This window comes from Brassica napus, chromosome A3, assembly GCF_020379485.1.
Source record: "Brassica napus cultivar Da-Ae chromosome A3, Da-Ae, whole genome shotgun sequence".
Taxonomy (NCBI): domain Eukaryota; kingdom Viridiplantae; phylum Streptophyta; class Magnoliopsida; order Brassicales; family Brassicaceae; genus Brassica; species Brassica napus.
Window position 1 is genome coordinate 31858726 of NC_063436.1, and position 24787 is coordinate 31883512.

Here is a 24787-nt window from a genome sequence, read left to right on the forward strand (position 1 = left end):
ACACCAAGATTTACAATTACAACAACTCGTACAAAGTTGTAGAAAGTTATGAAGAAAGAGATCCAAATTTTATGGATCGGGTCTGGATGGTCCGCAAAATGGTCCTGGTTGGGTTGTAAATATGCAAAATTATGTTCGTTCCGTGGTCATTTAATAATTTTTCGAATTTAATTAAAGATTTATCTGTTTTCTAATCAATGCAGCTTCTGGTAGGTGTATTTGAGAATTTTTTTCTCCGGGCAAGAATACTGGAGTAATTGATTCTACTTGATTATCACGTCTGGTGAATCGGTGATACCGTTGATTGGTTTAATTAGTAAAATTAAAATATATGTTGACAATGAAAAAGTTGACAAAGCATTTAATACCTCTCATTCGAATACAATTCTACGCTCATGAAAGCAAACATATAATTGCCTATCGAGGATCTTAATGTTTATAGCATCTTTAACCCAATAAAACTCATTTGGGGGTGCTTATTTTTTTCTGATTAAAAAAATTAAAAAACGAACCAATTGCGGATCACCACATGTCAGTGGGATCCACGAACAGTGCAAACAACCCACTTAAATTGGTGCTTATTTGTGCGCTATAAGCAACTATTTTTTAAGTTTTTTAAAAAAATTTACACTAAACACTTGCTTCAAGCACCTGCGTTGAAGATACTCTTACAAATTCTAATGTTTACAGATTACACTGCACGCAATTAATATTAATAAAAATTTCTATATATATTAATGTATCTATATGATTTTGTTACCATTAAAATCACATTGCAATTGTTCCGCATGTTGACGTTCCAATCATTGTTCCATTTAATATAGTTGACCTAAAAGTTTCAACATAAATTTGAACATTACAAATTTTGATAATAAAATATAATCCGAATAACAACACACTATTTATTTATAATCTACGTATAAAATTTATTATAGATGCATGCATACAACAATTTCATCATAAACTATTGCTTGATGATTGACGAATTCCAAACGAATGAACAACCATTTACGAATTAAACAATATATAACTCGTTATACTGAAAACCTTATGAATCACTAAAGATGTATTTTATACAACACGTCAATTTTTTTGAGACTCCAGATTCGAAGTAGTGTTTTACAACAATTTAGTTCAAATTACATACCTGGTATATAAACTTATTTTTTTTCACGCAAATAACTAACCCGCAGTATTTTATTTTCAGCACACAGCTTTTAAAAGAGTGCTAATTACTATACTACTTTTTCTTCATCGAATTACTATACTACTCCTTATTAGTGGAACAAATGAAAGTAAAATAACAAAAGAAGTAAGGTGGGTGGGTGACCGGCCGGTGAGGGAGTCGCCGTTTAAGGGAGGTAGAGATTTACAGGCTGTATGTTTTTTTTCCTGTAAAATTTCAAATTATAAATTAAAATATCCCAGCAAATTAAAGTAGTAGCGATCGATCTATATCTTGTCCTCTTGCGACACGTAATCAACTGTCTCTTTTTGGTCCATATTTTTATGGGTATTTGTTTTGTTTAAGATCAGCAAAATATCCAAAAATAATAATACTAGTAAGTGATACAGGCTGGATTCCTCAGTCAAAAACCACCTAATCAAACCAAATGCTCATAGTCATAACCTAACCGTTAATTTCATTCTTATCTTCGTTTTTTCTCTATCATTATTAAAGTATATCTAACATTCTTCAATTATTTTAGCTTAAGAATTTAATCTATGTTTAGTGCATATATATTTATATCATCAACTGCTATACATAATGCCATAATGGTCACTATTTGGAGGTTTAATTATATTTGTAAAATAACCTACTCAGTCTCGTATATGTGTGTCGGTAAATTTAAGAGAATGGTTATTGGAAGGTTCTTAAGGTGGATTTTTACCGGAATAAAAAAATATATTTAAGAATCTGTTCTTAGCTTTTTAGTTAAAAGTTAAAAAATTTTTTTTTATATTCCGATAAAAATTTCACCCTAAAAATCTCCAATAGTTATGCTCTAAGATATGTTATCTTGCCGGAAAATAAAATAAATGCCAAGCTGCATGAAGATGGCTTCATTTAAAACTTTAAATACGAAATTAGATCTCAATAGGAGTAGGAGATAAACGAAGATACTAGCATAGTTAAGATATATATTAATTATAATACATTACCTAAAAATTAATTAACCGAACGTTTAATTAGTTAATTCATCAAAAGAAATTTGACTGAATTAGTCAAGACCGTTTACAGTGATAAAATTTTATTTATTTATAGGCAAAAACGGTTTTCTTTGTTTGCTAATTCCTACAAATAAATTAGTCTAAGTTAGATATTTTATGCAGTTAAAAATATTCAGAAGATTACGCATAAACTGCCGAGTTTTAACTACTTTAATATTTTCTTTTTCAGTTAATCGAAAATAAAGATTACGGGTTGAACCGGTAACCTTTTCGCAACTCCTCGTATAAATACTCTCTTACGCTTTATCTTCTTGAAGCCTTTTAAAACTCCCAACGACAAAAGAAAAAACAGAACATAACCGATAAGAAGATCCGGCGATGTCAGGTCCGTCCCGAAAGAATATGGAGCGGATCAAAGGCCCATGGAGCCCAGAAGAAGACGATCTATTACAGAAGGTGGTGGAGGAACACGGCCCGAGAAACTGGTCTCTGATCAGCAAATCTATCCCCGCACGCTCCGGCAAATCTTGCCGTCTCCGGTGGTGTAACCAGCTATCTCCGGAGGTCGAGCACCGTGGTTTTTCGGCGGAGGAAGACGAGACGATTGTACGAGCGCACGCTCGGTACGGTAACAAGTGGGCGACGATCTCTCGTCTCCTCAGTGGAAGAACCGATAACGCCGTCAAGAATCATTGGAACTCGACGCTAAAGCGAAAATGCACACCTGAAGGGTATGATGGTAATTTAGGAGAAGGGCAGCCGTCGAAGCGCGCGGCGAGCGGTGGTGTGTGTACCGGGTTGTATATTAGCCCCGGGAGTCCGGCGGGATCTGACGTCAGCGCATCGGACGGTGGAGATCCTCCGACGTATCTAAGCTTGTCTCTTCCTTGGAATAACGGTTGCGATACGGAGACGGTTGGGATCAACGGGGATACGGTTATCGACGGTGGTTACACGGCGGAGCTATTCCCGGTGAGAAAGGAGGAGGAGAGAGGGATAGTCGGTGGGGAGTTCATGACGGCGGTGCAGGAGATGATTAGGACGGAGGTGAGGAGTTACATGGCGGAGTTACAGCGAGGGGACGTCGGTGGTGGTTTGTGTATGCCTCAAAGTGTAAACAGCTGTCGTGTCGGGTTGAGAGAGTTTATAGTGAACCAAATCGGGAAGATGGAGTAGTTACAATTAGTGGGAGAGAACCAGAAGAAAAAGAGTTAAAACTTTTCACTCTGTTTCAAGCTTTTCATGTATAGAGCCAAAGCTTAACAATGGTTAGAGAGACGGAGTAAGTCGCAAATCAAATGATCATTCGTGATTCAAATTAAAAAGTCAAAACGTTCCTCTAACTAAATAATGTGAAGAACAAAACTATATCAACGACCCAGAGAAACAAACGTTACTATATACGGTTGATGTTTGATAAGCGATCATACATACAGTTTCGTGCTTCAGAATAAGACAAGTAAAGCGGATAAAAGAGCAAAGTTACCTTACAATTATTTAGGTAGTACAAATCTCACAAAATATAATATAACCTTGCTTCACTGAAATTCTGAAAATTTTCAATAATACATCTCACTCTTTGATTGAATCAAAGGACTCATATTCCATCTTTCTTGGTCTCGAGTTCAACCTTGTCGATTTTAGAAGACCTGAAAAAATAGATCAGCCATCTAATGTGTTTATAATAGGTATGTGTTCAAGCTTTTGATATTTTTATCAATGTGGAGGTAAAGCATGAAAACGAGAGAAAGTGTACTACAATGAATAAACACGTTGAGAATCAACTAACTACATGTCTATGTGTTTCTTTGTGTGTGTTATTAGCCTTGGTGTCAGCAAAATCAGAAAAAAAAGATGCTTCAAAGATAGTATAAAGTTTCTAAGCCTTTTCTACTCCTTGATTTTGTCAAGAGCTTTCTGTTTCACAAGATTCTCCTCGGTATGTTCCATCAATCTATCCGTGCTAATTTATTCATCCCAACTGTTGGCAAGATATTCATGCCATTCAGTCTACTAATTTTGCTTACGTAAACCACAATAGACCTGAGAGCAGAGAGGGAGACTCGATTTGTTAGAGCATCTCCAAAAAAAAACTCTATAACTCCAAATATAGAGTTTTTTGCTCTCCAAAAAGAAACTTCAAAACTTCAAATTTGAAGTTTTGAAGAGTGAAATTCCAAATATAGAGTTTCACTTTTCAAAACTTCATATTTGAAGTTTCATCTTTTTATTTGCATTTTGGTCCTTACAATTATAGATCATATTTATAATTTTTAAATATTTTTTTGTTTATTGTTTTAATCCTTAAAACTTTTATATCTCATAAATATTTTAAATTTGTTTTATAAATTTAAGTTTTACACATGAAAATAAATAAAAAATTTAAAACAAGATTTATAATATTTTAAAACTAGAATTAAACAACAAGAATATTACAAAAAACCATAATAAAAACTTATTAAAAGACACATGAAGACATAATTATTACTCAAATTTAAATATTATAAAAACACTAATAGTCTGGTATATTTGCTCCAAAACCTCCCAAATCTCCAAAATATTGACCAAACAAATTTTGTGTAACCGAAGATGATTGTTGTTGTTGTTGCTCTTGATGCTTTTTTCGTACGATTCTTTCTTGTTCAGATCGAATGTATTCACGAATATTAATATCATCGATAGAAGCTAAGTTTTTTTAGCAATATTTTATTTTCCTCTTTTACTTCTTTAAAAGCTAATTTTTTTGTTTTATTTTGCAGTCGTAATTCAATAATTTCATGACCTTTTTCCCTGCTTGTTGTACTTTCGTATAAAAGATCAAGGATTTTTTCGTTTGATGATATCAAACTATCAGCGGGTATACCAAAATATTGACCAAACAAATTTTGTGTAACCGAAGATGATTGTTGTTGTTGTTGCTCTTGACGCTTTTTTCGTACGATTCTTTCTTGTTCAGATCGAATGTATTCATGAATATTAATATCATCGATAGAAGCTAAGTTTTTTAGCAATATTTTATTTTCCTCTTTTACTTCTTTAAAAGCTAATTTGTTTGCTTTATTTTGCAGTCGTAATTCAATAATCTCATGACCTTTTTCCCTGCTTGTTGTACTTTCGTATAAAAGATCAAGGATTTTTTCGTTTGATGATATCAAACTATCAGCGAGTATATTATGAGGATATCTTATTTCAACAATTGTTGGCTCGTAATCTACAAATAAAAGATAAAGAAAATCATTACTTACTTCAAAATGCACTAGTTGATCATATATGGGAGCATTACGAAAATAATTTTATGGAATAATGTAGTATTTGCTTGCAGTTTAATATTTAATTATGTACTTTTATTTATAATTTTATATTTTAGTGTAAGATTTTTTTAATTAATATTTCTGTAATATTTATATATATGTACTAGTTATTTATAGAAGTTTTATGAATTTACATCAACTATGACAAATATAAGGACTATAGTGTAAAATATAAATAATTTTGAAGTTAGGTTTGAAATTTTAATTTTGGAGGATAACACATTAAAACTTCAAATATAGAGTTTTGGAAACTTCAAAATAGAGTTCCTCTTTGGAGATGCTCTTAGAATAATCATGTTTATTATTACATTTAAATCATATTGACCAGAATCGAAATTATTAGTCACATTTTACATCATCAACTATAGAATTAAATAACTAACAAAACGATAATCACTGATAGCAAAAAAAAAAATAGATGAGACACTCAACTCTTGTTATTGACTCTCTAACAAAAATGAAACAATATTTTGGACCTAGATGGAGATGGGAATTTAAACCGGCCGGGGTGTTGAACTAAGATTTGAAAATTAGTGACCCAGTCCTCTTGGGCTTGGACCGGAGTGCTTTTCAAATCGGGATGTATCACTTCCGTCCACGAAATTATGACCCTTCCCTGGACTGGGACCTGAGTCTTTGATCGAACCAAGTGATAAGCCATCGATAAAACCAGCCACGAGTTTCTTCTCTTCAGTCTTTGTTAGACCACTAATGGGACGAGTCTCAACAAGAACCGCACCGATCAACATGAAGAGCAGAATCGTACCTACAACACCTTTGCTCATCATTATAGTTTAAGTTAACTCGTTTTGTTCGCTCTCTCGTTATCAGATTATTAAATTTGCTGTGAGTGTTTTGTGGATTTAGTATTTCTTATATAGTAATACACGAGAAGATGCAAAGTTGAATTTTTATTCTTAACTAAGTTTTGAATTCAGAAGAACGTGATCATTGACATTAGGCTGCTTCTCGGGAAGATCCCAACTGGTTTATTGAGCGTTCAGATTCAAAAATAAAAAGCGATCAATGAGCGAAGGATAAGAAATTTAAAAGAAATTAAATGTTATTGTAAATTTAACACTGTATACCGAACATAATGTTTGATTTTTTGGAGCAGACGGCAGCTACATTTTGAAGTATAATGTGTAGTTGTGGACCAAACATAGTTTGAATTTCAATGAGAAAGTTTGGTTGTCGGTTTTGGTAAATCAATTGGATAGTTTATACTTACAGTTTCAGTTTGACTTTTTTTTTTCGTTTCGCCGTAGAACGTGTGTCTCTAGCTTGTTTCTCGGTTTGTCTAATTGTTTCTTTTGTTTTTCAACAGAAATAAAAATTAAATAATATGAATAAAATTCGGTTTGGATTTAGAGTAGGGTTTTCTTTTCGGTTCGGTTAAAGCAGCTGATTTGGACTCATGGATGACACTAAGCTAATTTGACTTGTTTAGATTGCTGGTTTATAATACTGTTAAATACACCAAAACCTAATAATCAATGCTTCTAAAGTTCAAACACTTTGCTGCTATTTTTTCTTCACGACCAAATATTGTTCTTATCACGTGATTCTTTTTTCAAAAACATGTAACAACCACACTGTAATAAATTTCAACATCTAAAATTAATGATTTTGTTAGGTAGAAATCTAGCTTACAAGAAAGACAAAGCATTGGTCTTTTTGTCAACTCTTTCTGCTTACATGCATGGGGTTGAACTACGACCCTTACCATACAAACCTATGAGGCTATGATGTTAGTTTCTTAATTTCAAGTTCATCGAACTGAGTTCTGACTAGTATTCTTTTCCAAAAGAAATTTGGTTTAGTTTTTGAAAATAAATTATCGATGACATATAATTTGTATGCAAAATAGATTTTAATATCATATATTGTTCTTTTTATAACAAACATGTTCAACTAATTCCGCGGTAAGAGTAAGACAAAACTGACAGAGAAACCAATTTGCTGACCATCAGAAAACCTTCTTTCCCTATTAATATGAGGCGAAATCACTATCTTCCAAATTATTAAATAAAACTAATATGCAAGCTACTTAGAATCCGGTTCAATGTTCCTCTCTTGGAAAAAGGTGAAAGAAATTAATCAATCTTGGTTTGGCCAAAATGATATCTATTTTATTAAAACTCAAGTACAAAATTGGAGTGTTTGGAAACTTGAATAGGACTATTAAAAAAATTTGGAGTGTTTGGAAACAAAGATAGTAGTATTAAGAAAAAAAATAATGGGCTTATGTTATTAAGAAAAATTAAAAGTCCATCATATTATAAGAAACTATCTATCTGTGCCAGATTTAAAATATACGAAAATGAGTCAATCTAATTGCCTAAAACTTTTTCTTTTCTAAACTAACCATAAAACAAAATTTAAACTTTATACACATATTTCAAATCAAAATAATAATTTAAAGTTAATTTATATCAAAAATTGATTAAAAATAATACATATATTCAAAAATGGATTTTTACTAAACTATTTTTTAATAACCATTATAAAAAAATGTGGTCAATATATATAATAAAAATACAATACAAAGCCCAATTTGAAATACCAACTCAAATTATGGTTTTTATATTTCATATTAAGTTTTAAAAATATAATATATGTAATTATTTATATGATGGTATGTATAAAATATTATTAATTATATGATTACTTATATGATGGTACGTAGAAAATACGATTAATTATATGATGACAGTATATGATATATAATAATGAATAGGGATGGGATTTCGGGCACCCATACGAGTTTGGTTCTGATCGGTTTGTGTTTCGGGTTTTCGGGGTCAAAGATTTAAGTCCTGTTAGGATGTTTCTAAATTTTGGTTTGAGTTTAATTCAAATCTTTGCGGGTTTGGTTCGTGTTTGGATAACCCATTTAAATTATTTTTAAAATTTTAAATCATTATCTATTTTAAATTTCTCAAAATCTATAAATAAAATAATATATTACCTATAAATTTGAATAACATATGTCAGAATACCTAAGCTTAACATATCAATTGGCTTGATTTAAAATTTTGGATACAGAATCAATAATTATTTTAAGTATTTTTGGTGATTTGAGTATACTTTAACCATTGCGGATATTTACTTTTGACTATCTATATATATATTTTCAAGTATTTAAACCAATTTAAAAGTATCATTCTTAATGTTTTATATACGTTACATCTAAAAATAATTAATATATATAAGTATATAAATCTATTTTTAGATAAATTCGGGAACCCGGATACTTCGGTTCGGATCAGATTTGGTTCTCTAAATAACAAAATTTTGAATAATTTGAATATTTAATTAATTTATGTTCGGATTTGGTACTATATTTTCGGATCGGTATTGGTTCTGTTGTTTGGATTAATTTTGTAAAACCCTAATAATTACATAAAAATAAATATCAATATATTTTTCAAAATATACACCCAGACGCGCGGATCAAAATCTAGTAGCTTATTATTAGTGGCGTGAGACCACACCAAAATATAATAAGAAATAAATGTTAACTATATATAGTTCGGACGTGGTAGTCCATTAATATTGGAATCAAATTCGGCATTTTGATAAATTCATTATCTAGATTCTAGTCTTTTCTGTTCCGTCCAATTACACAAAATAAATAGAATCCTGAAATAAATAACAAAAGGGAGTTTCAGTTAGCCTCTTGATTTACTTAAATCCATTAAAAATTAAATATAACTATATAAGGAGTCACTTAAAGTTGCTATTCAACAGCCGTTTGATGAGAAAAAAGACGTTGTTATTCAGCTATTCATATCTCTAACACGAATATCTTGCTTGGATTTCCTCGCGTACTTGTCTTAGCTATAATTACGACCATAATCATAACAGTAAGAAAGCATGTTAAATTGACAACATGTGTCTCGATCGCATCTTGGTGTAGCGATAGTTTAGACACGGTTCGTCAATTTTCACTATATTCATATTAATTTGACCACTAAATCACATGATGACTACAAATTCCAAAGTTAAATTAATATATATAGGTAAGTTATTCCAAGTTCCAAATCTTGATTATAAAAAAAGGGAAAAGAAAAGGGAAAATAGATGCGAAGATGCGAAGATGCAAGATTGATAGTGAAATCAAATGAAGGGCACATGTTGGGGAAGTGACGTAACAAAAAGGAAAACAGAAAGAAGATAGATAGATAGAGATGCTTAGAGCATGAGCATTGGTGAACCCCTCTTTGGGGTTCACAAGTTTATTTTAATATTTTTTTGTGGGTCCATGAATAGTTATGAACCTGTAATTGTTTTTTTCTGCATTGGTGAACCTGAAGTATGAGTTCATAACAATAAAATAATAATATATATATTTTTTTTTAATATTCAAATTATCCAGAAAACAAGAATAAAATATTTAAAATATTATTAAATTTTTGAAAACTATTTATTCAATACATTAAAAGATTAGATTACATAAATTGAGAAATAGAAAAACAAACAAAGTTTATTCATCTTCATCACCAAACTTTTGCCAAATATTTTCCATTAAATCAGCTTTCAAACGAGCATGCTTCTCTTGATCTCGGACTTCTCTGCGCATGGCTAACATATCACCGGCATGAATACTTTCTCTGGTTGTCACCTTTGAACTTCTGCTTGACTCTCCTGATTCGAACTCAGAAGTATTTATTTGAGCGTATCCGTGTCGTTCGTTCTCTACAATCATATTGTGCAATATGACACAAGTTCTCATTATCTTTCCTATCTTTTCCTTGTCCCATTGTAGAGCTGGGTTTTTAACAATTGCAAACCTCGACTGCAATACTCCAAAAGCCCGTTCGACATCTTTTCTGGCGGATTCTTGCTTTTGTGCAAATTTCTCGGCTTTAGGACCTTGAGGAAGTGGGATGGATTGGATAAATGTTGACCAGTTTGGATAAATTCCGTCAGTAAGATAGTAGGCCATACGATAAGTGTGGTTGTTGACCTTGAACTTAACTTTAGGTGCTCGACCATGTAAGATGTCATCAAAAACCGGTGACCGATCGAGAACATTGATATCGTTGAGTGTACCTGGTAAGCCGAAAAATGCGTGCCATATCCAAAGATCTTGTGATGCCACGGCTTCTAAGACAATTGTCGGCTTTCCTGAACCCCGTGTGAACTGACCTTTCCAAGCCGTTGGACAGTTTTTCCACTCCCAATGCATGCAGTCGATGCTGCCTATCATCCCCGGAAACCCCCGTACCTCTCCAACATCGAGTAAGCGTTGAAGATCCTCGGCTGTAGGTTTTCGTAGATACTCATTTCCAAACAATTCTATTATTGCATCAGTGAAATTTGCCAAACACAAACGTGATGTACTGTCACCAAGTCTGAGATATTCGTCATATGTATCTCCCGATTGACCATATGCCAGCATACGTATAGCTGCGGTACACTTTTGAAGTGCAGATAGCCCATTCCTTCCGCAAGCATCCCGTCTTTGCTGAAAGTATGGAACTTCATTACTTACACGTTCGACAATGTGGAGGAACAAAGGCTTGTTCATTCGAAAACGCCTCCTAAACATTTCCGGTGGATATGTAGGATTTTCCTTGAAATAATCGTTCCATAGCCGATTGTGTCCTTGTTCCCGATCTCTTTCGATATAAGCCCGTCTTTTGTGCTTGTTGGGGTGAGCATGAATCACTGAGTCGATGAAATTATCAACTACTTGGTCAACCATTTCTTCTAAAGCTTCATCAACTTCATCACTTGATGAGGAAGACATTTTTGTTTTTTATCCTAAAATGACAAAAATGGCAAAAGGGGATTTGTAACTATCATCATTTTCATAATCTACATTCTTTTTCACATTATATTAGATTTTTTTTTAAATTCTATTTTTATTTCATTACTCTATCATATTTTGCATAAGCTATATTTTTTTCATTATTATATCATCATTTTCATAATCTACATTCTTTTTCACATTATATTAGATTTTTTTTTAAATTCTATTTTTATTTCATTACTCTATCATATTTTGCATAAGCTATATTTTTTTCATTATTATATCATCATTTTCATAATCTACATTCTTTTTCACATTATATTAGATTTTTTTTATAATCTACATTCTTGTTGCATTATCACACTTACCTTGATTTGGAGCTGTTGTTTGTTGTTGAATTCTCTTACTCTAGTAGTGGTTGAGCACCACGATCACCACGTTCACTTCCCTTTACCTCACAGTTTGTTGCGATGAGAAGAGAATAGAGAGACAAGAGAAGAGAAGAGACTAGAGTAGAGAAGAGACTGGAGAAGAGAAGTGAGAGACAAGAGAAGAGAAGTGACTAGAGTAGAGAAGAGACTGGAGAAGAGAAATGAGACAGATTCTTTGTGTGCTTTGCTCAGTTGTAAGAATAAAAGACACACATGGAGAAGAGAAATGAGACACATTTTTAAACCAAACTGAAAGACATAGTTTATATAGAGAAGGCAGAGTTTAAAACATCCGTGAATCAACATATTTTACATCAGCGAATCAACAGCAAAAGACAAGTCCTACACATAGTACATCCTATTTTACATCCGTGATTAAAAACTGACATAAAGTCCTACATCCTTGACCCTCACCTGCAACCTTCAGACCCGTGACCTGCAACACCCTGCCCTTCCAACCCGTGACCTGCAAAACAAAATAGAACACAATGAGTAAGCAAAACAAGAGATAGGCTTATTCTTAAGCAGCTATTACACTAACCAAATCAAAGCATTTCAGAGATAAGCTTATTCTTAAGCGCCACTTCATGATCAGATAGTGTTTCAATGTTTTTGGCTAAGAGACGATCTAGGATTTTTTTATTGGAAAGGGTGTTTTTCTGAGCTAGAATGATCTGTATCTGGTCATAAGCTGCCTCGTTCGGCTTCTTGCGTTTGGCAGCTTTGCTGGCCTTGACACCCGGAGGCCTAACCTCTTCCTCAGCACTCACCACCTCCGGACCACTTTCCTTCCTTTTCTCCTTCGGCTGACAGTGTGATCTCCATTTCTGATCGAACCTAAGTTCCCTCCAGCAATGTTCAAGACAGAACTTGACATTATAGTCATTGAAGAAGATGTCATGAGCAAGCTTCATGACATCATTCTCTGTTTGCCCACTCGCCTGCTCCTTCAACGCGCTTTCATGGCATCCCACAAACTTGCAGACCTCCGCATTCACCCTTCCCCACCTCTGCTTACATTGACTCCACTCTCTTGGAAGGGAGCCAACGAGGTGAGGACTTGAATTGAAATACTCTTCTATCCTCTTCCAAAACGATCCTAGCTTCTGTTCATTGCTCACTATGGGATCCTTGCTGGTGTTCAACCAAGCACTGATCAGCACAATGTCCTCTTTGGTTGACCACCTTTTCCTTTCCGCTGGTTTAACTAACCCGGGAGAGGTAACATGTGCTTCAGCAGAGTCTATGTCTATTGGTGGACTGCTCTGCGAAGCTAACAAGTTAACAAACCCGTGAGAGTTACGGGAAGAAGGGTCCATTGTGTTTAGAGGTTTGTGTGATTTTGGTTTGGTGTTTAGAGGTTTGTGTGATTTTTAAGCTTTGATTGTTTGTGTTTTTAGAAGTGGAATTCCTATGTTTTAAACTACTTTCGCATTGGTTTATTACACAACAACCACTGCAGTTAATTAGACAACAACAAAACTTAATTAACACAACAACTTATTTACAGAACTACTTTGCATTCATTACACATCAAATCACTTCAAAACTACACAATATTTAAAACTTCAACCAACAAACGTACACTTATTAATGAATTGTAGTCTAGCTAGTTCAGTTCAGTTCAATACGAGTTGTAGTATAGCTAGTTCAGTTCAGTTCAATACGAGTTGTAGTCTAGCTAGTTCAGTTCAGTTCAATACGAGTTGTAGTCTAGCTAGTTCAGTTCAGTTCAATACGAGTTGTTGTCTAGCTAGTTCAGTTCATTCACTTCTATTTCAGTTGAGATTGAGTGTTTACCTTCGCTTGTTACTCGAAGCAGAGCTTCTCCAGGTCAGCTACTTGCACCGTCAAGTTATAAACCTCCGCAGTTAGGCGATCAACCTGCCGAGTGAGCCCGCTAGCCTGTGCCTATACATGGAAACAACAATTATAAGTTATTAAAATTAATAACAGTAGAGCAAAATGTAGAGATAAACGTACAGAAAAATAAATAAAATAGTTGACAACTTTGTGACTAACCTCCAGTGTCTCAATCTGGTTTTTGAGACTCGGAATCAAATTCAACAGCTGCTCAGCCTCCTCCAGACGCTTAGTCAAGCTTTCGATCTGCTCCTGGACACCAATCACCCAAGGCTGACGGTAGTGAAACCCATCAGCCTTGTTTATAAACAAAAAAATATCAGAAAACCATTTTCTAAAAACATAAATGAATCGAAATGGTCATCAGTGTCTTACCTCGTAGTTGGCACAGGTGAAGAACCGCTTCCCGGGTTGAGTATCGTACTCCTGCTTCACTCGAACCTCGTCTATGATTCTCCCACCACAGGCACACCTTCTCGGAATGCCATATTCAGAATCGCAAGTGTATGATAGCATGTTGACGTAGTCCTTTTGCTTCTTTGAATGACTTCTCTCTGCTGCGGGATCCATCTATAAAACAAATCGAATGAATTTGAACATTAAAATCCAAACAATATAATAAATTTAGAACTATCAAACGCAAAACCGAATCAATTTTGAACCCTAACTCCAAACCCCTCTATCGATTTGAAATCTCATAGAAACTAACCCTAAATGAAACGAGCATGCCGATTTACATCAATTAATAGAAAACCCTCTATCGATTTTCATCCCAAAAACGAAAACCCCAAAATTGATTTGAAATGTGCGAAAACGATTTCGAGCAAAATCGACCAAATTAAACCGTCAATCTACTCGATACTAACCTCAGGTCGTCGAGAAGACAGTCTGTCGTCGATTCACACACAAACAACTCAGAGACTCGGCGTCGCTCGTAAAATCGCCTCTCACACACAAACCCTGGTTTTTTTTCCGAGAAGAGAAAATGAGGAGAGACACGGGGAAACCCTTCTTTCCTCCCCCTCTACGCGAAATCTTTCATCAAGTAAACAACTGACACGTGGCTAAAACCGCTTGATACCGGATCAAGCGCAAGGCCCGCTTCATCGAAACAAACCCATTTTATATTTCATTTTAATCACCCGGGCCTTAGAACTCGAGCCCGTGAACCTCACTAAATACCCCGATGCGCATGGTCTTAGTTATTATCATGACAACTATGAAGCAAAGCTAGAGTCCGTCCATACAAGTATTTTGTGTGTGTACCACCGAATTTGTCTGTTTATGTTATCGCCCTTCTTTTCTCATTCCCACGAGCCACGATCACAATTATGTTTTGCAATGCCATTGATATTGATTGACAAACTAAACAATTATAAGACTCGTGGATTTGTATGGTCAAATATATTCCGATCAAATTATTCGCATAAGTGTGAGATAAAATACGTACTTTATCTCCTTTACTTCCTCCTACGTCGCATCTACGCATTCGTGCCCTACCTTCATAAATCATAAGACTCTTCCAACTGTTTAAATTCTTAATTGAGTCGATGAGCCACGACCGGAGATTTAAATAATCACAAATCACTAATCATTATTTTAATTAAGCCTTCATTTCCAATGATTATCCTATTTTTTACTTCAAAATAGAAAAACTCTATAATAGATGAGTTTTGCTCCAATATTTTTCTTTTTAATAAAGATCTTCAAATATAGAGTAAAATATAGAAAAATGCAATTTCTTCTCCTATAAATAGAGGAAAAAATAGCAATTTCTATATTAAAACAAAAATATAGATGAACTGAAGTAATTTTGCCTTTAAATGCTATTATAAAAGCAAATAGAGTTGAGTTGGAGATGCTCCAAAACACATTTTACTCTCAAAATTATCAATTGACTTATGTTTTATAGTATAAAAATTTGTTTAATACAAAATAGCCAAACGATATAAAAATGAAATCATGTAGTTTAGTCCTTTCATTTTGTTCGCTTTATACTCAAAATTGGCTTTTGCTAAATATACATGGTGATTACTAACCTCTTTGTCGGTATAAATGTTTAGATCATGAAAACATGTTATCCAAAGTAATGATATACAGTTTTCTTGCCTAACTCCACTAACACAGCTAACAATATTATATTTACCAACTACTACTTGAATTTTAATTTGATTTAGAAGAGATTGATTCATTGAAATCTTGTTTATACTAATCAGTTAACAAATCCTAACTTATTTATTATTGTTGATATCGAAACAAATCCCACAAGTTAATATTCTAGCCTAATTTCATTTTCACATCTTAAGGCAATAAAAATTTACAAAAGCAAATTATAGAAAAAAAATCTTAAGGCAACAAAAATAAAGAACAACATAAGAAGCTATAATAGTTTATTTTGGGAAGAAAATCAAGCCATAATAGTTTTTATAAAGAAAACCCAAGCTATAATAGTTTCATACCTACTAAGTTAGGAATTTGTAATTTCTTTATACATATAAAATTAGCTAGCTGGTCAATAAACAATTAGCACTTTTCGAAAGGTCCATTTCTAAGGAAGTTGGAGACCGTCCTTTTAAACTAATTCCCCTGCACCATCCCCTTATATATATCGGGTGTCTAATTCTACATCTTATTCCTTTTTATATTCTCTAACCAATTACAAACAAAATGTGATAAGTATTATTTAATTTTATTATCGAAACTCGTATCTTCCTTCCTCTCCATCCTTTTTCATCTACCTTTGAATCTATTCATACTTGTATATAAAGCTTTACTTCCTCCTCTGCTACACCTTTTCTATCAATAACCAAAACACATTCATTGTTTTAAACCCTAAACCCTACACTCCAAACATCTGAGCTACCACCAAAAACAAAAATGAGACCCTTTGGTTTGATCGTTACGGTCATGTTCTTGGTCTCAGCCTTTTCGGAATCAAGAACCGCCGATTGCAGAGTTCTCCTTGGTGGTTCATGGGAGGATCAATCTAAGAATCACGGAGTTGATTTGCGAAGTAAAGAATTGTTAAGGGTCGTGATACGTGGTTATAAAAGGCTACAATCGCTCTCTTCAGCTGGAGAGAGGATGCACACAATGGCTTCAGGACCGAGCAGGAGAGGTGCTGGTCACTAAAAGACTGTTAATCCATGCACTTACATTATTTCTATAAATCAATATTGCTTAGCTCAGGTTATAGTAAATAGTTTTCAGTTGTTATAGGTTATTATATTTATTCAGTCGTCAAAGATCAACGTAAAGTTTAGAGGGGAAATATTCTTTGATCATACAATAGTTGGTTCCTTCTAATAAAAATCACGTGCCAATAATTGATAATTTTGTTTTTGATTGAATTTATAGTTTGAGATCCAAGTTAACCGTGTAAATTCGAGATGAATCAGTTTTTTTTTTCCATTATGGTGCATTACAAATGAAACAACCACAACACTCATCAAAAGCGTTAACAGCAAAACTACTCTCATAAAGAATACAATGTTATTTCATGCTATACTACTACATAGTAGTTAGAAATTGGATTAATATCGGTTGCAACTTCCATGATTGATGAGATGCAAACACATATTTTGTGTTCAAAGCGTTGGCCTTTGGGGTATTAAAAGGGACATTTTGTTTTGTTGTCCTTCTATGGGAGCCGGAAATATAGAAGCTATAAGCTTCACATACACTGTTCGGAATAAGGCCCAATTAGGACGATTATTACAAAGCTAGTCGAATTTATCTACAATGACAGTTTTTTTTTTAAAAAAAAATATTTATTATTACTAAATTGCTTTGGAAAATTGACAAAAAGTTTGAATAAATAATTCTCTTTAACCAAAAATATATAGATATTAAGTTTTGTTAATTTGGAACGGTAAGGAGAAAATTAATAAAAAGCCTATTTAAAGGCCTGTTTAAATTTTCTTTTTTTACACACCAACGAGCATTTTCTACTATATGATTCATATCTTTTTTGCTGATTTTTGTTGTAAACTTACAAGCAAAAGACAGAGAAGGCGACGATGAGTACGATGAAACCAAGTCGGAGCGACGAAGTATCCGACCCAGATCAGCAGATCAAGAACTCTAACGAGATCAGAGCTTGTTTCGATTCCTTGGCACCTAAGCGACCCACTAAACCCACCCGGAACGAGCCAGCACCTCTAGGATCTTTCTCTACTTCCGACCAAACCACAGACCACCCAGAGGCTGACAAGTTCCAAAATTTCCAGTCACAAACTCATGTTCGGTTTCTCTAACTCACTCTTTTTTTTTTCACGTAAACTTATCGTCATAATTAAGATTATGGTTGAAAAATTCAGAGTAATATTTTGCACGAATGAGGTTCAGCTGCTGTTCAAGAGGAGTTCTTAGAGACAGGGGATTACACGAACCTCCCCGCCATTGATAAGCAACATCACACGGTTCTCTTTTTATCTCCCTCTCCCTCTCTCTCTCTGTAATTCATAATCTCAGCTGAAGATATTTAATTTTATAGTAAAATGTGGCTTTGTTTCTCTGGAACTAGACCGGAAGTGGGTTTATCAAAGTGGTGAAGGAAGACGGTGGCGAAGATACCTTTACAGCCGCCGCTGCACTCGACGACGGAGGAGAAAAGGCGGTCTGCAGAAGCAACCCGGCTATGAACGACTGGATTGTTGGGTTCCTTCTAGATGGAGGAAACCCAAATGGGTTTGGTTGGTGATAACCAAACTTGGTGATAGGCTATTGATATTAGTCCATGAGATTAGTATTGGGCCTTGGAGGTTATTAAGGTTAGTGAGACACATATATAAAGTCTCTTAACCCAGTTTGTGAGGGGACAGAACACAAGAAAGAAAGAAGAGTACTCAAGAAGACTCTTGACACAAAAGAGAGAAAAGGAGAGAAGAGACAGATTTTCGTCTGGGTTTGTCAAGGCAGGTTTGGAGGGTCAAACGGATCCGGATCGGACTGATATTTTGTGGGAAGTTTCGTCAGTCAGTGGGTTAAAGGTTCACCGAAGGGATTTGGATTCTAACGGTTGGATCTTCTGTTGTCTGGATTTTCGTGAAGCTGGTCGTCACAGTTCTTCAGTGGTGCTGTCTTGAGTGTTTGGTAAATCCGACGGTGAGATCTTCTCTGATTGAGCTGATATTTGGCAGAGGTGTTACTGACTTGTTCATCTTGGATTTGTACGGTGGGATTAGTCTCTGGTTGCCGGAATACTTGTGAGCTGAGATCGTTTGGTTGCTGCCGGTTTTGAAGCTTTGTGTTGCTCTCTTATTGTTGTTGTTCTTGTGTTGGAGATAGCTCTTTGAAGCTAGTGTCTCTGTTCTGTTCAGGCTGTTGAACAGGGAGGACGTGGTTGTACTCACATACATTTATATAGGGGATTGTTGAGTGGACTACGGTCCCGTAGTTTTTCCTTCTCACATCGAGGAGGTTTTCCACGTTAAAATTGCTTGTCTCATTTTATTATTGCTTATATCAAATCCTGCAACTGTCGAAGTATTCTCCTCTCAGGTTCTCACAAGGTCAGGGGAAACACGACCGCAAAGTTCCGCTGCGCCGTGTCCGTTTCTTATTTCCCAACAGTGTGGGTTCAGAGCTAGCGTGATTTGCTTATCTGATCCCAACAAAGTGGTATCAGAGCTTTGGGTTTGATAACTTCGGGTTATTGTTGCTTGTGAGAATGATGGAAAATACGAGCAGGATGATAAGCTTGAATGGTGCTAATTATCATCTATGGAAGGGCAAGATGGAGGATCTGCTCTTTGTTAAAGAATTCCATGTTCCAGTCTTCGAGGAGAAGAAACCTGAGGAGAAGACGGATCAAGAGTGGAAGCTGCTGCATCGCAAAGTGTGTGGGTTGATAAGGCAGTGGGTAGATGATAATGTGTTGCATCATATTGAGACTGAGACGGATGCTCGTTCTTTGTGGAAGAAGCTGGAGCAGTTGTATGCTAGGAAGACCGGAAACAACAAGATGTACATGATCAAGAAGTTGATTGAGCTGAGGTATCAGGAGGGAACTCCGATGACGGATCACTTGAATGCGTTTCAGGGATTGCTCAACAAGCTGTCTGATATGGGCATCAGGTTTGATGATGAGATTCACGGTCTATGGCTTCTCGGTACTTTACCGGATTCTTGGGAGGTTTTCAGGATGTCTCTTTGTAACTCCGCGTCGGAAGGTGTCATTTCGATGGATTCAGTGAAGAACAGTGTTCTTAATGAGGAAGCAAGAAGACAATCGAATGCTAGCAGTTCGCGTTCAGATGTCTTTGTTACTGAGTCAAGGGGGAGGAGTTCGAGTAGAGATCCCAAGAGGGACAAGAACAGGAGCAGGAGCAAATCTAATAAATTTGCTAATATGGAGTGCTATTTCTGTCACAAGAAAGGGCACATGAAGAAAGATTGCTGGAAGTTGAAAAACAAACAGCAAGGTAATCAAGAAGAAAAGGTGGATCGGGTGACTGTCACCGAAGATCAGTTCCTCATTCTTCTTGAGGGTGATGCCATTAATGTCGCATGCCAAGACACCAGTTGGGTGATTGATAGTGGAGCTACTACTCATGCAACTTCACAGCGGGATTTGTTTTCTACCTATACTACGGGTAATTATGGTTCCGTGAAGATGGGAAATGATGCGATGGCTCAGGTTGCTGGCATTGGTGATATATGCTTGGAGACTAGTCTTGGGACTAGGTTGGTGCTTAAGGATGTTAAGCATGTTCCTGACATTAGGATGAATCTGATATCAACGGGAAGACTTGATGATGAGGGTTATTTCAGTTTGCACGGTGGTGGTAAATGGAAGCTCTCTCGTGGTTCTTTGATTGTGGCTCGAGGTGAGAAGTCTTCATCCTTCTATTGGATGCAGGCTAAGGTCTCCAAAGATGCAGTTAATGCGGTGGAGAATGATAATGCCATGGAGCTATGGCATAAGAGACTCGGTCACATGAGTGAGAAGGGAATGACTGTGTTGTCTAAGAATGAGGTGATTCCAGGAATCTCTGGTCTGCACCTGCAGAAGTGTTCGCATTGCTTTGCGGGAAAACAACACAGGGTATCTTTCAAGTCTTCTGCGCCTTCTAGGAAACCCGAGGTACTGGATTTGGTACATTCAGATGTGTGTGGTCCAATGAAGACAAGATCTCTTGGCGGCGCATCATATTTTGTGACTTTCATTGATGATCATTCAAGGAAGTTGTGGGTATTTCCTATGAGGACGAAGGATCAGGTGCTGGGATATTTCAAGCATTTTGTGACGTTGGTTGAGAGACAAACGGGGAAGAAGCTGAAGTGTATCCGCAGTGATAATGGTGGAGAGTATCTTGGACCATTTGATGCTTATTGCAAAGAGCATGGAATAAGGCATCAGTTCACGCCACCTTATACTCCACAGTTGAATGGGTTGGCTGAAAGGATGAACAGGACGATTGTCGAGAGGATGAGATGTTTGATCTCACAGTCAGGCTTAGCGATGACTTTCTGGGCAGAAGCTTTGAACACGGTGGTTCATGTGCTGAATTTGTCACCAAGTGCTCCATTGGATGGTGATGTTCCAGAGAGGGTTTGGACTGGTAAGGATGTTTCTTACAGTCACTTGAGAGTCTTTGGGTGTAAGGCATTTGTTCATATTCCCAAGGTTGATAGATCGAAGCTTGAGATGAAGTCGCGGCAGTGTGTGTTCATCGGTTATGGTCAGGATGAGTTCGGGTACAGATTTTATGATCCCGTTGAGAAGAAGCTCGTAAGGAGCAGAGATGTTGTGTTCATGGAAGATCAAACAATTAAGGACATTGACAAGTCCAAAATTCCAACTCAGGTTTATGAAGGTTTGATCGATATAGAGGCTACTCCTTCTACATCAGTCCACGGTGAGGTTGAGGTTGAGGTTCAGAATAATACACCCGGTGCAAATGCTCCCGCACATGAAGATGGCACTGGTGATCATGGTGACGATCATGGTGAGACACCAGCTGCTGAGAACCAACCTACTGTTGTGAGAAGATCCGAGAGAGGTCTTAAACCGTCGACAAGGTATGATCCTAGTGAGTACGTTTTACTTACTGATGGGGGAGAGCCTGAAAGCTATTATGAAGCTTTGGAGGATGAACACAAGGATCTGTGGTTTGGAGCCATGGATGAGGAGATGGATTCTTTTAAAGAGAATCACACTTTTGAGTTGGTGGAATTGCCTAAGGGCAAGAAGGCTTTGCTTAATATGTGGGTGTACAGAATTAAGCATGAAGATGGAAATAAGCCACCCAGATACAAGGCTAGATTGGTTGTGAAAGGTTACAGCCAGAAGAAGGGGATTGATTATGATGAGATCTTTTCTCCTGTTGTGAAGATGTCATCCATTCGGGTTGTTCTTGGATTGGCAGCGAGCCTTGATCTAGAGGTTGAGCAAATGGATGTGAAGACTGCTTTCCTTCATGGTGATTTGGAGGAAGAGATCTACATGGAACAACCGGAAGGCTATGTTAAAGAGGGCAAAGAAAATTTGGTTTGCCGCTTGAAGAAAAGCCTTTATGGATTGAAGCAAGCACCGAGACAGTGGTACATGAAGTTCAAGTCTGTTATGGGGGAGCATGGTTATGCAGAGACTGATTCAGACCATTGTGTTTTTGTGAAGGTGTTTGGTGATGATGATTTTATCATCTTGTTGCTGTATGTCGATGACATGTTGATTGTGGGCAGGAACATGGAAAGAATTAAGGAGCTAAAAGAGCAACTCGGGAAGTCCTTTGCCATGAAAGATTTGGGTCCAGCGAAACAGATTCTCGGTATGAGAATTGCTAGAGACAGAGGTGAGAAGCTGATTCACTTGTCTCAGGAGAAGTACATTGAAAAGGTACTTAAAAGGTTTCACATGGACAAGTCTAAAGTGTTGAGTACTCCGCTTACACCACACTTAAGACTGAGCAGTCAACAGAGTCCAAAGACATATGAGGAGAAGGAAGATATGGTGAAGGTTCCATATGCTTCTGCAGTGGGTAGTTTGATGTATGCCATGGTCTGTACAAGACCGGATTTAGCCTACGCCGTTGGAGTTGTCAGCAGGTTTATCTCCAATCCGGGGAGAGAACATTGGAATGCTGTGAAGTGGATTTTGAGATATCTCAGAGGGACTTCTGATCTGAAGATTACTTTCGGGGTTAAGAAGCCTTTGCTGGTCAGTTTCACTGATTCTGACATGTCTGGAGATGTTGATTCTAGCAAGTCTACTTCGGGTTACTTGGTAACATTTGCGGGTGGAGCTGTGGCATGGCAGTCAAGGTTGCAAAAGTGTGTTGCATTATCTACCACTGAGGCAGAGTTCATTGCTGCAACTGAAGCTTGTAAAGAGTTGTTGTGGATGAAGAACTTCTGTGAAGAGATCGGTTTCAAGCAAGAAAAGTATGAGTTGCTTTGTGATAGTCAAAGCGCTATTTGTCTCGGGAAGAACTCTACATTTCATTCGAAGTCGAAACACATCCAGAGAAGATATCATTGGATACGAGATGTGGTTGCTTCTAAGGAAGTGGAACTTGCAAAAGTTCATACGGATGATAATGGAGCTGATATGATGACAAAGTCTTTGCCGAGGGCGAAGCTTGAAGTATGCCGAGGGATAGCCGGAATGGCTGTTTCCTCCACCTAGTCGGAGGGGGAGTTTGTTGGGTTCCTTCTAGATGGAGGAAACCCAAATGGGTTTGGTTGGTGATAACCAAACTTGGTGATAGGCTATTGATATTAGTCCATGAGATTAGTATTGGGCCTTGGAGGTTATTAAGGTTAGTGAGACACATATATAAAGTCTCTTAACCCAGTTTGTGAGGGGACAGAACACAAGAAAGAAAGAAGAGTACTCAAGAAGACTCTTGACACAAAAGAGAGAAAAGGAGAGAAGAGACAGATTTTCGTCTGGGTTTGTCAAGGCAGGTTTGGAGGGTCAAACGGATCCTGATCGGACTGATATTTTGTGGGAAGTTTCGTCAGTCAGTGGGTTAAAGGTTCACCGAAGGGATTTGGATTCTAACGGTTGGATCTTCTGTTGTCTGGATTTTCGTGAAGCTGGTCGTCACAGTTCTTCAGTGGTGCTGTCTTGAGTGTTTGGTAAATCCGACGGTGAGATCTTCTCTGATTGAGCTGATATTTGGCAGAGGTGTTACTGACTTGTTCATCTTGGATTTGTACGGTGGGATTAGTCTCTGGTTGCCGGAATACTTGTGAGCTGAGGTCGTTTGGTTGCTGCCGGTTTTGAAGCTTTGTGTTGCTCTCTTATTGTTGTTGTTCTTGTGTTGGAGATAGCTCTTTGAAGCTAGTGTCTCTGTTCTGTTCAGGCTGTTGAACAGGGAGGACGTGGTTGTACTCACATACATTTATATAGTGGATTGTTGAGTGGACTACGGTCCCGTGGTTTTTCCTTCTCACATCGAGGAGGTTTTCCACGTTAAAATTGCTTGTCTCATTTTATTATTGCTTATATCAAATCCTGCAACTGTCGAAGTATTCTCCTCTCAGGTTCTCACAAGGTCAGGGGAAACACGACCGCAAAGTTCCGCTGCGCCGTGTCCGTTTCTTATTTCCCAACAGTGTGGGTTCAGAGCTAGCGTGATTTGCTTATCTGATCCCAACATGGATTCCTGCGGCCGAGGAAGGCCTAACTTCCGAGTTTTCATCTAAACCGAACAAAAGCGAGAGTTCTTGAATAAGATCTTTAACCATGTTTCTTTATCATCTTCCAGATATTGTGTGTTTCTTGATATTATTGTAATAAAAATTGAAATTAATGAACTATCTGTTTTGTGTCAGCAATCTGAAAAACAAATAAATTTTTCAATAGGGATAAGAAAAAGATTCCAACTCAAAGTAATATCCATGATGAGATAAACTTTCTGTGGACTGTATTAGATAGAGCAAACGCATACATCAAACGACATCATCTTGCTACAATAATATCCACGCTGGTCTCTCCGACACAACATTGTTTAAGTAGTTCATATTCACCAAATCTTCTTCTTTCAACCACTGACGATTACTTGATGATGATGGTGAATGGTGATTCCATTCAAGTATCAATGTTTTATCTTGTTCTCTCGAGTATTTGTGGATGATTTAATAGACGTGACATTGCCCATTCCACGGTTAAGACCAATGTATCTGTGACTCCTATTAGCATCATCTGATAATGAAATCCAATAATGAAAATGGGACCGTTGTTGTGTGACATAAACGAGAGTATGGGACTAATATTAATTTCCCCCCTCTTTTTTTTG

General features: G+C 36.5%; 5 protein-coding genes across 8 annotated transcripts; 2 read left to right on the forward strand and 3 right to left on the reverse strand.

Annotated features, from left to right (window-relative positions):
* Positions 1 to 2457: 2457 nt before the first annotated feature.
* LOC106449302 (transcription factor MYB73) lies at positions 2458 to 3747 on the forward strand. The gene has a single exon (XM_013891077.3). It carries the CDS (start codon positions 2551 to 2553, stop codon positions 3346 to 3348), a length of 798 nt encoding a protein of 265 aa, XP_013746531.1. The 5' UTR covers positions 2458 to 2550; the 3' UTR covers positions 3349 to 3747.
* Positions 3748 to 5730: 1983 nt separating this feature from the next.
* Positions 5731 to 7726, reverse strand: LOC106450376 (PAMP-induced secreted peptide 2-like). Its single transcript, XM_048767253.1, has one exon. It carries the CDS (start codon positions 6269 to 6271, stop codon positions 6014 to 6016), a length of 258 nt encoding a protein of 85 aa, XP_048623210.1. The 5' UTR covers positions 6272 to 7726; the 3' UTR covers positions 5731 to 6013.
* Positions 7727 to 8715: 989 nt separating this feature from the next.
* On the reverse strand, positions 8716 to 14739 carry LOC106444668 (putative nuclease HARBI1). Of its 3 annotated transcripts, none has more exons than XM_048767257.1 (5): positions 14405 to 14739; positions 13914 to 14108; positions 13698 to 13835; positions 13476 to 13586; positions 8716 to 12141 (listed from the first exon to the last, which is right to left on the reverse strand). In XM_048767257.1, the coding sequence occupies exon 5, from the start codon at positions 11239 to 11241 to the stop codon at positions 9973 to 9975; it is 1269 nt and encodes a 422-aa protein (XP_048623214.1). In that variant the 5' UTR covers positions 11242 to 12141; positions 13476 to 13586; positions 13698 to 13835; positions 13914 to 14108; positions 14405 to 14739; the 3' UTR covers positions 8716 to 9972. The 3 variants fall into 3 exon arrangements, with proteins under 3 accessions (XP_048623214.1, XP_048623215.1, XP_048623217.1); XM_048767260.1 differs by having other exon boundaries at positions 11912 to 12141; XM_048767258.1 differs by lacking the exon at positions 14405 to 14739 and having other exon boundaries at positions 13914 to 14391.
* LOC106447990 (glutathione S-transferase T3-like) lies at positions 12221 to 12994 on the reverse strand. Its single transcript, XM_013889929.2, has one exon. It carries the CDS (start codon positions 12992 to 12994, stop codon positions 12221 to 12223), a length of 774 nt encoding a protein of 257 aa, XP_013745383.1.
* A 25-nt stretch (positions 14740 to 14764) lies between the features above and the next one.
* LOC106445503 lies at positions 14765 to 18975 on the forward strand. Of its 2 annotated transcripts, XR_007328172.1 has the most exons (3): positions 14765 to 17779; positions 17858 to 17959; positions 18064 to 18975. XR_007328172.1 is itself a non-coding variant. In XM_048767266.1 (2 exons), the coding sequence occupies exon 1, from the start codon at positions 16416 to 16418 to the stop codon at positions 16668 to 16670; it is 255 nt and encodes an 84-aa protein (XP_048623223.1). In that variant the 5' UTR covers positions 14765 to 16415; the 3' UTR covers positions 16671 to 17779; positions 17858 to 18975. The 2 variants fall into 2 exon arrangements, 1 of the variants encoding a protein (XP_048623223.1); XM_048767266.1 differs by having other exon boundaries at positions 17858 to 18975.
* Positions 18976 to 24787: the final 5812 nt, after the last annotated feature.

Excerpts from the sequence above, each read along its gene's own strand:
- LOC106449302 (XM_013891077.3), top strand. The coding sequence starts at position 2,551 with ATGTCAGGTCCGTCCCGAAAGAATATGGAGCGGATCAAAGGCCCATGG.
- LOC106450376 (XM_048767253.1), bottom strand. The coding sequence starts at position 6,271 with ATGATGAGCAAAGGTGTTGTAGGTACGATTCTGCTCTTCATGTTGATC.
- LOC106444668 (XM_048767257.1), bottom strand. The coding sequence starts at position 11,241 with ATGTCTTCCTCATCAAGTGATGAAGTTGATGAAGCTTTAGAAGAAATG.
- LOC106447990 (XM_013889929.2), bottom strand. The coding sequence starts at position 12,994 with ATGGACCCTTCTTCCCGTAACTCTCACGGGTTTGTTAACTTGTTAGCT.
- LOC106445503 (XM_048767266.1), top strand. The coding sequence starts at position 16,416 with ATGAGACCCTTTGGTTTGATCGTTACGGTCATGTTCTTGGTCTCAGCC.